Source organism: Centropristis striata, chromosome 7 (assembly GCF_030273125.1).
Source record: "Centropristis striata isolate RG_2023a ecotype Rhode Island chromosome 7, C.striata_1.0, whole genome shotgun sequence".
In the NCBI taxonomy this organism is placed as follows: domain Eukaryota; kingdom Metazoa; phylum Chordata; class Actinopteri; order Perciformes; family Serranidae; genus Centropristis; species Centropristis striata.
In genome coordinates this window covers 26,619,968-26,630,838 of record NC_081523.1, presented here as the reverse complement: position 1 = coordinate 26,630,838, position 10,871 = coordinate 26,619,968, and the positions used below count along the sequence as shown (strand labels likewise).

Sequence of the window (10,871 nt, the reverse complement as noted above, 5' to 3'; positions counted from 1 at the left end):
TCCTTCTCTCGACGGCTGCGTAACCGGAACAAACTTCAAATCACATGGATGGGTTGCTCTCTCGCTTTACTCCACGGGCAGGCCGGATACATTTCACTTATAAATCTTGTCTCAAGGGAAACGCAAGTGTGACAGTGTGTTGACTGTGAGCTATGTGTCACGCGATAGTGCTGTGACTGTGTTTGTTGACTTCCAGTTCTCCTTTGACAAAGTATTGATTTAAGACGAGACAAAGTAAATAATTTAGCGGGAAACGTTTTTTTTAAAGTTAATGGAGATAATTGAAGACCACTGGAACGTGTTTCATACTTAAAGGTAATTTTTTTTAAACAAACTGTTACCAAGCTATCGTTATGCTAAAGCTAGCTTAAGGTTTAAAACTAAATGCCCGTACATAAGGAGGGGGCTCTTGGAAAATGTAAATGTGAGCTCGGTGTTGCTAAGCCAGCTGTTTTCTCTGTGTAAACAGTGATGACAAGATTTGACTAACATATTTAACCTACTCTGTATTTTTTGACAGGTTTGAACTTATAAATAAGAAGAACATCAAGTTGGATAAAAATGGCTAACGCCAGAGATGCTAATGAGAGCACCCCTCTGTTGGACTCAGGTTCTGGGCACAGACCTTCACCACCATCAGTTTTCCATGGAAGAAGACTGGCATGTGCAGCCATTCTGCTGGCTGAATCATTAGAAAGGATTGCATTCTATGGCATCACATCCAATCTTGTCCTTTTTCTCAATAGTGATCCCTTTTATTGGCAGGGCACTCAGGCAAGCCAGGCACCTCTGATGTTCATGGGAGTTACTTACCTGATTTCACCATTTGGAGGCTGGCTGGCAGATGCGTACCTGGGGAAATTCTGGACAATTACTTCAAGTTTGGTCCTATATTTTCTCGGCATGCTATTTTTTCCATTCATTTCCAGTGAAAACACGAGGACACAACTATGTGGAGAACAGCCGGCGTTTCCTGTGCAACCTGCTGAGTGTCTGAACACAACTACCCCTCCAAGCAATGTGACCTGTCCCATTCGTAGCCCATATTGTGGCCCAGTAATGTACAGCGCACTTTTTCTAGTTGCATTAGGCGTGGGTACTGTGAAATCCAACATCACTCCATTTGGGGCAGATCAGGTAGAGTATGAACAAAATTACTTTCAGATTATTATTATATAAGGAATGGTGAAAGTAGAAAGTAGGAGATGTGTCTGCTGATGTAGGCCTGTATAAAATTGGGTATGCAGTGTGACAGTCTTGCTGGTTAGACATGTGATGGGATTTTTGTTACACCATGACAGTTCACTTTATTTCCATTTTAAATCTGACATTTAGACCATAATGTAGAGTTAATGTCAACCCCTCTCTTTCTCTGACTCATAGACAATTAAACACACACATCGAAACACTCCAGAACAATGCCTTGAATTATACTTTGGTGGTAGTAAGAAGTGAAACTCAACACATCTGTCGCTTTGGTGAAAAAATAAGGTCAGCAGCTCTACAAGAAGCAGTCATAAATATGGGAAGGTCCATCAATAGGGTCATTGTTTTTCAAAATAATCTAACCATGAGAGGGTAAAACCTCTCAAAGGGGACTAGCGGAGTGAACATGATTAGTTCTTGAGCACACTACGCTCATTACAAGATTTTCACGTTTCTGTCAATGCTCCTTTTGATCCTATTCAAACAGCCACTATTCACAACATCAAGCAAAATCCATACATTAAAGGGAAACAAAAGAGAAACACAGAAACGGGGACATCTAACAGCAGCACACAACAGAAAAAAACAGCAGTATATCTGCTACATTATGCCAGTGCAAGAAGAAGAGTTGACATTTACATGTTATATTCTTTACTTAATATGTGATATGAACTATGTAAGTTAAGCACACAATATTCCCATTAATTCTCCTCCAGCTGAAAGCCCTAAATGAGTGGCAGTGGAAGCTGTTAGTACTTGAAATTTGCTCAGAGTAAAACCGAATATTTCAGTTTCATGCAACTGTCTAAAATATAATAACACCCTCTTGCAGTGTCAAACAATTGCCATATTCAATGTTGTGGTGTATTTTTATTAATATGCCACATGATCATAGTAATCATGAAGTTACAGTATTACTGGGGCTGCATCTTTGTAGGCTGCTGGGCTGAATAGATCATAAAACTGGGACATGAAATGAAACCAGTGTGCAAAGGGTAGGGTACTGTATTGCCACTGTCTGCCTTCCTTGTCCTTTTATGAATCACTGCAGCTGTAATGTCTATCAGCCTGTGATTACTGTAATGTTTCCTCACCATATTCTCTATTTGATGGACGGTCAACACTGAAACAAGATAGTAAATTAGATGTTTGTCTTGTCCTGACAAAGTCTGGAGGGAACACAACCACTTACTCTGATTGATCTTGTGTCAAAACTAAATGTAGGAGCTATAAAAAGTACCCTACTCTCTGTATGTATTATTTAAGAATGTATTATAATGCAGGTATTTATAGTAAAAAGAACAATTAAGTGGTCAGTTTGAGCAGGATGATTTCCTTTTTTTAACTAACACTGCACCACTGCAGAGAGAAACCCCAGAAAGATTTATGCTCAGCATTGGCTTGTGAATGCCGTGACATTATCTCCCCAATAGTTAATTGTAGCTGTACCGCTGCATCTTTTGTGCTCATATATAAAAGACATATCCACTTTATCACGCATTGATAAAATCTCTTCCTCCTCGGGGATAACTGCATGTGGAATGGATCAGTGCCTTTATGAGAATAATATTATTTGCCTGCATAGACGTTTACCTGAATTTATTGCAATTTTGGTGAGCTAATGGTGTGGGCTATCATAGAAAATTCTGTGAGCAGATAAAGAATAAACAGAAAGTTGCTGTTTATTTTGGTTATCCCTCACCTAAAAAACAACAACCCGCCTCTCTTGTTGCCTTATACTTCTACCAGTTTCATATGGCTATAGGCATTCCATATACTTACAGGCTGCTAAACAATTACACTTTTAATTATTATCACATTTAAAACAGTGATTTTAATCAGTCATTTTTTCACCCGTGTTAGTTTCAGCTTGTGATCATTGTTCCTCTTTATCAGTGCGGTTTGTCTTTTCTCTCATGTATTGTCAACTGTAACTGGCTGCAGTTTAAATGCACAAGCTTTGGTTTTCCTGGAGTTATTTTACTCATGTGACTTAAAAAAACTTCCATATCAAAGTGCTGATGATCACACTTCTTTTATGGCAGACATTGCTGCTCGTTGACTATCAAATTGGTATGACACACAGCATGATATGTTGCTGACATTCTGTTTTATATGTGATTGCAGGTCAAAGACAGGGGACCAGAGGCGACCCGCAGATTTTTCAACTGGTTCTACTGGTGCATCAATTTAGGAGCCATCCTGTCTCTGGGAGGTGTAGCCTACATCCAGCAAAACTACAGCTTTTCAGTTGGCTATATTATTCCCACTGTGTGCCTCGGGATCTCCTTCCTGGTCTTTCTCCTGGGCCGTACTGTCTTCATCAGTAAGCCTGCTGATGGCAGCGCTTTTACGAATATGTTCAAGATCCTGGGCTTCGCCTGCTGTTCCAAGAAACCAAAGGAACCTAACCTGCTGCGGTGAGAGCAGCATGTCACCATTGCGTGTCAGTCGTTTTAGAGCATTTTATGTGATGATGGGAAAAGGATGACATAAAATTGTATTGTCAGGCAGTAAAAATGGTAAAGTCATTCCCTCAATGACAAACGGCACACTCATGATAACTGTACTTTAGCAAAGCATTCATCAATCTCAATGGGAAGGATCTTTCCGACAGTTAAGCACATATTTTTGTTCATGGCAAAGTTTAGTGGGGTGGTGACTTCAGCAGAATAACACAGCTAGGTGTTGTTAGTAGACCTTTATGTTAAAGCCGCCTTTGATCCCCCCCTGTATAATTCTCTTCTTTTCACTGGTTGGGCATTCATCTTCATTCCCTGTGGTGAAAAGTTATTCTGAAGTGCTGTTACTTGACTTTGAACCAAAGTAGCACAATTGGTTCAAAAACTTGACATTGAATATTTTAAGTTGGCCAATCCTGCAGCCTTTCAAGAATTTTACATTAAGACATTTTCTCAAGAGATATGGATTATAGGCTTTAGAATAAAGTTTCTCTCCTATCTCTAGAAGTGCTCTTATTTAAGTGTAAGATGTTCACAAAAAAGGCTGATTAAGTCTCACTCTTAAGGAGTTTAGAATAATTCTAGTGTAGTCTGTGTATTATTTATTTAAAGCTGTCAATCACACTGTAATTTTAGATATTAAAGGTTATTTTCTCTTTTATTGCCATGAAGCAACAAACCAACGCTCCTTGACAGTGCCAAAGTGACCTATGGAGGCAAATATCCAGAAGAGAAGGTGGAAGAAGTGAAAGCCCTGGTGAAAATCCTCCCAGTTTTCTTTGCCCTGATCCCATACTGGACTGTGTACTTCCAGGTAAGTCATACCATTTTAAGTTAAATCAAAACATTTTTTTAAAAAGTGAAAGAAATTGAGAAATGAATATAAGTTTCATGGATGCATAAGCAAGTGTTAATACTACAGGCTGGGAAAAAAATATAGTTTCGGTTAAAGTAGCAAGATTATAAGTTGAAAACATGGACACAGTGCCATGGGTATGCATTGCTACGCTTCTATCCTAAATGACGAGTTTGCAGGGTTAATGAACTGTCAATCACAAGGTATTCACGCCCTAAAGAATACCTTGTTTTATCACCTATTTTATTCCAAATGGAACCATGATTTACAAAATGAACATCATGCTGTATTGAAGATGACTTGACTGACACTATAAATTGAGACCCGAAACTCATTAGGAAAATCTTTACTGTAGTAATAAATCAAATGAGAAGAAGGGTAATTTTTCTTCTATACAATCTGACTTCTTTTTGCAACCAGTGGAGTTGCCCCCTGCTGGCCATTAGAAAGAATGCGGTTTTAATGCACTTCTCAATTGGCCTCATTTTCTGGCCCAGAGACTAGTGCTTGTTTAATACAGGGGAAGATTATTTTCTTTTTCAGTATTGGAGAAGAGTGTTTTCCACCAGGCACCCTGGTCATGAAGTGGATAATTACCTCATGCTGATACTTAAATCTTTTTTTATTGTGTTACAGATGCAGACAACATACATCCTGCAGGGCCTCCATCTGAGAATTCCTGGTATTGCCAACACCAGCACTGACCCCCAAAAGGTAATGTGGAAACACTCACAGTCCAAGTTTGTTCAATAAATTAACAGTTGCATTGTGATGACATATTAAATGACTACTGTATAAGTCTATTGAGTTAGATTTACCCTTTTTAGAGCTCAAAAAAAGGTTTGAACTAGATTTTTCACAGCTGAAACTAAAGGAGTCAGTAGGTCACTGACACACAATAGTAGGCAACAGCTGGAGGCAGTAGCAAAGGTTGGTAATGCCTTGGGGATTAAGTCAGAATTTAACTTCACAGACTAATGCCTCGCAGATTAGCAACCTGGCTGTGACTGTAACTCTCCACAGCAGCGCCTCCAACTGATTCTTCCTGACTAGTGTTGCTGCTGCTATACCCGTGCCTCCCTCTGATAGATTCTATGTCATGTTCTGAAGGGCTTTGATGACTACATCCTCCTCAGTAACTCCATATCATAAATGGTTTCTCAAAAATCAAAGGTTTAAATATGATGAAACTGGAAAATACTAGGAAGCATAGTATGTATAGCATGACTATTCTTCCCTTTTAAGCGGGCGTGTTTGAGGTGATAGTGGAATTCACTGACTTCATGGAAATGTGAAGTGAAACACTTGCCAGTAAACTACACAGTCTAACCTACTACTGTATATATGGAATATTTATATTTATATATTACATTTCACAATAATATGTACAGAGACTTGTGACACTGAAACTGTCTGAGTTTTGTTTACTCATATTCCACTGTGTTTAACTGTGTTTAAGAATGATATTGGATTTTTCCCCCTTCCCCTTCACATACTATTTATCTAGTATCAAAAACAGAACTGAGCCTTTTCTGCTACCAGCCTCGACACTTCAAAAGGGAAGTGAGATTAGATGCCGCTGTGATTTGCTCCCTCACCTCACCTGACACATTTCAATGGCAAAGCTGAAAAAAATACTGTCTCTTCAAGGAAACAGAGCCCATGCTGATAATAATAACTGGGAGGAATTAATGTGTTGTAACTGGTTATAAATAGATTACATTGTGAGATTACTGCTTTAATTTAGTGTCGTGTATTTCATGTCTCCATGAATTTACAGTAAATCCCCTTTGACTTTTTACATTAGGAGTGGTTTGAACTACATTATTAATAGTTCACATAATTGAGAGTTCCCAAGCCGGGAACCATGATATAGACCAGTGTTTCCCAACCAGGGTTACTTGTACTGTTAGGGGGTTACTTCTGTATTTACCTGGGGGTTTGAGGAAAGCTCAACTAATTAACTCAACTAAATTCAACTGTAATTATGATTTAATTAAAATATGTATATAACTAGTTTTGATTAGGAGAAAAAAACAGCCAAATAGGATTACACATTTTGTAATGCTGATATAAATTTACAATAGCCAACAACCTACAACAACCAATTTTAACACATTAACATATTGCAATTGAGAGTGTATAAAAACTAGTTTGCAAGTGAGCAGAGAACTCAAAATAGTTGGCTAAAAGTAATGAAGCGACGCCTGTGAGCTAGTCAAGGCAGGCAACTCGAGCTGTGCTACCATACATATAACATGCCCCACTCCTCATACATCCTCAACCAATTCACACCCTCCAATCTATCTGGCGGCCTATTTAAGTTGAGGTTAATCTGCCAGGTCTCCCTCCGCATGCCTATGCTACTGCTGATGCCGCTTCCGTATCGCCGATTGCCTTCTCAGCCCTACCGCTACACCAGCATCCACCTGTAGGCTCCGACGGGGGGATTTGCTACATCACTCCTCAATTAATCATGTTACTGTCTGAGGAGTGATAAGGTTGGAGCCTAGACGCCAAATCTAACATGTTCATTGTTCAATAAACACTTTATGCGTAATTTGAGTTTTCTGACTGAAATGGATAAATTGGTAAAAGAGCTATAAGTAACATGTAAAAAGTGGAAATAGTTAGCTTAAAGTTACATTAATGGATACATGGGTAAAATATCTAAAAGTAACGAATTGACAGTTGAAATAGTTGGCCTAAAATAATGAATAAATTGGTTAAATACTTACCTAAAAGTCATGTATAAACAGTTGGAATCGTTAACCCAAAGCAATGGATAGATGAAACGCCCAGCTTGTCTCAATCTAAATAGTAATAGTATGAATACAGTTGATCAAAGCAACCTAGATATTGACAAATGAATTGACCATTTTCACAATTTATAGTGTGAAAGAAGAACACACTTGTAACATGATTCATTTATAGATGAGCTCACATATAAGGGTTGTGTGGATTCATCTGTCAAAGAGGCTGTGAACTGTGTATACATATATATATATATATATATATATATATATATATATATATATATATATATATATATATATATATATATATATATATATATATATATATATATATATATATATATATATATATACACATGCATACATGCATACATACATACATACATATATATTATATGTATATATATATATGTATATGTGTGTATATGTATATATTTATATATGTGTATATATATATAAATATATACGTACACACACACACACACACACACATATATATATATATACACACACATATATATATATATATATATATATATATATATATATATATATATATATATATATATATATATATATAGATATAGATATAGATATATAAGTATGTTTGAGGAAGTAGAAAGTAAGAACCATCATGCCCACAAAAGACCTGAACCGAATTGGACACCACCACTATTTCTGCCAGGCTTTCCTTGGCAAAAAAAAAATCTCCTTTAGCACTTTCTATCATTTCGAATATGATAATGCACAAACAAGGGAGGAAAACACTCTCTAAGGAGCTGCGTATAGATTGCCAGCGGTTATTCCAAGAAATGGAAATTCAATTTGAGAATAAATGATGCTATCAGAAGTGTTAAAGCAGAGACGCATCAGGAACTCAGATGGCACTCGGAATTTGAATTGCTAAAAACATTTCCAGCAATTTGCAGTGTTTCATTGCACATTCAATGAGATTTTGCCTTAACTTGTGGATACTTTGTGTGCTCACAATGGATTTTCTCTCCAATTGTCTGTAGTTATTCCTGTCATAGATTACACTTTATAGTACTACATTTAGAATTTGTCCTGAAAAGTTCTATTTTGAATTCTTTCATGGACATTTATATGCCACTTGCACATTTAATAAATAAGCATTCAAAAGCAATACTACTGCAACTTATGGTAATAGGAATAACAATAATAAAAACTAATTTACCAACTAATAATTCATTCATTTGACTGTTCCTTCTGTAATGTGAACTGAATAAATATGTTTCATTTCACTATGTTTGGTTTTGGCCACCTGGGGGTGCCAAAGCAATATCAAGCCCCAAGTACACACACTCTTCACACACACATGCACACCCATATGGACACAAACACTTGGTGAACTATGTTGGAATGCTTTGACATCCTCTGTAGTTTTCATGCTTTGTTGCTTTTTGCACAGTTTTACCTCATCTCTCTCCTCTGGATCCCCTAGATGACGTTCCGCTTCCCTGCCGCCTGGCTCACCATGTTTGACGCAGTGCTCATCCTTATGCTGATTCCCCTTAAGGACAAAGTGGTGGACCCCATCCTGAAACGCCGCGGCCTGCTGCCTTCCTCTCTCAAGAGGATTGCAGTGGGGATGTTCTTTGTTATGTGTTCGGCCGTGGCAGCGGGTGAGTGCAAACACAGACATGTTCTCTCTACGCTGTCACATAAGTAGGCCAGACATACACAAATGAAACAAGAAAATTAGCGCTTGTGGTAAATGCCAAACAGAATCAGCATTTCCAAGGCATGAAACATGATAGTAATATGTCAGTTTCTCACCACTGGTCTGCTCTTAGTATGATTTACAGGCTTTTGGCTGATCCTTTTTCAACTAATCATTGCCTTTACTGTTTCTTTTTGTCAGACTCAACAGATGGTCTGACACAGATGAATTATTTGTCCCTGAATCAAAACATAACTTTCCACCTGGCAAAGGGAAAATAATTTTGCCTTTTCTCCTTAGCTTGTAAAGCCCAGGGGGAGCTGTGGCATCTTACTTTTTGTCCTGAACGACTGCACCGCATGCAGCAGCACTGCTCAGTCTTATTCACTTCTAGACCATGGATTATTTTGGAAATAAAGTCTCAGCCAGGCCTGTCAATGAGGTCTGGTGCATTGATACATCCAGGCTAAAATGTTTTGCCAGAGACAAGCCTGGAGGCAGGAAGAAAGCAAATCAGTAGCACCCCTGAGAATCAATGCACGTTATATTTTCCACAATCACTGCCCTTTCTCAGATGCACAATACATCCACCACATAGAATATGAACATGTTCTGTCATTAGTGACCTTCTTGCTATTGACTGATCTGCTTCAACCAGTTTGCAAAGTGACTGTTAACGAAGCACTGAATCAAACATGACAACAACTGTGAGGGATAATTGAAGTCCATTGTGAGTTTATTAAATATTTGTCCATACAAATTAAAAATGAAGGTAAATAGTAAGTAACAAATACAACATAAGTTCATAAGTTCAACATTTTAAAGCAGCAACCTAAGTTTATATATAACTTGTGGCTTCAAGCAGCTGTATACACATCAAGTGGGAAGTATGATCCATAGACAGAATGTATGATCTATAGATTAAAGGTTAATGTTATTATCTAATCATCTGTGTTGTGTCTGTGCGTTATTGTTAAGAGAGAGGAAACGGTGCTGGACTAACTCGTCCTTGTTGCTCTTTTCATATAAAAACATGAAGAAAGAAATGAGAAAGTTTGTTGAGGGAGAGTCTTCAGATGTTCTAGCGAGTTATTAAAGCCCGACTTAGCCCATCAAAAACCTCCTTTCAATAAGAGAGATGGTCTAAAAGGTCTTTTAACCAAATCTAATGTGTCTACTTTTCGTTTTTAAAGTAATATTTTCTTTTCAGAGGACATGAGCATTTCCGGAAGGAAAGGTGCTCTCACATGTTCATTTTTTTTTTCAGATTTTCAAAAGCTATTCAGGTATTTACCCCTCCATTTGGCATATTGAAAGAAAGTGCAATCCCTGCATTTGAATTCAGGCTAAATGAATTCTGAATATTGCAGAAAGCAATTTTGAGTCCTGGGAGTGGAGAGAAAGGGTTTATGGTGGTGCACTGGTGTGACCGCTGGTCACAGAACAGTAGTTGAATACACAACTAGTAGCAACAAAGTTGTGACCTGATTTTAGGATTCAAATCTGTACAGAAATCGACTTGGATACAGTATTAATGATATTGTTTCTGCACCTTATTTTAACAGTTACTCATCCAAGAATAATTTGCTGAGCCTCCGTGCTGTTTATCCCCAGCATTTCCTCGCTTCACATTAATTCAGTTACACAGATTGACTCCTGGGAGCTGCTTTACACTGTTATTACTTTTTGAACTGCATTTCCCTCAGCCGGCCTTCTTTGTGTCCTCACTGCTTATCTGCATCTGTCCACTAGCTGAAATCATGTTGTGTTTAGAGACTGACAGATGGAGAGTTGTGAATGACCAAGTGTGGCATCTTTTGGCCCAGAGAACAGTCAGTCCAACACATTGCATTGTCAGGCCGCCACTCTGTGTCCACAACATTGGCCACACCACTGCTGTTTGGAGTTAG

General features: G+C 38.0%; 1 protein-coding gene across 1 annotated transcript in view; it reads left to right on the top strand.

Moving 5' to 3' along the window:
• Positions 1 to 104: 104 nt before the first annotated feature.
• slc15a4 (solute carrier family 15 member 4) overlaps positions 105 to 10,871 on the top strand; it is a 28,527-nt gene continuing 17,760 nt past the window's right edge. The window contains exons 1-6 of the mRNA XM_059337606.1: positions 105 to 315; positions 521 to 1,137; positions 3,334 to 3,626; positions 4,341 to 4,482; positions 5,161 to 5,238; positions 8,743 to 8,923. Coding sequence (XP_059193589.1) covers positions 562 to 1,137; positions 3,334 to 3,626; positions 4,341 to 4,482; positions 5,161 to 5,238; positions 8,743 to 8,923 — 1,270 coding nt within the window. The 5' untranslated portion in view covers positions 105 to 315; positions 521 to 561. The remainder of the gene's footprint in view (positions 316 to 520; positions 1,138 to 3,333; positions 3,627 to 4,340; positions 4,483 to 5,160; positions 5,239 to 8,742; positions 8,924 to 10,871) is intronic.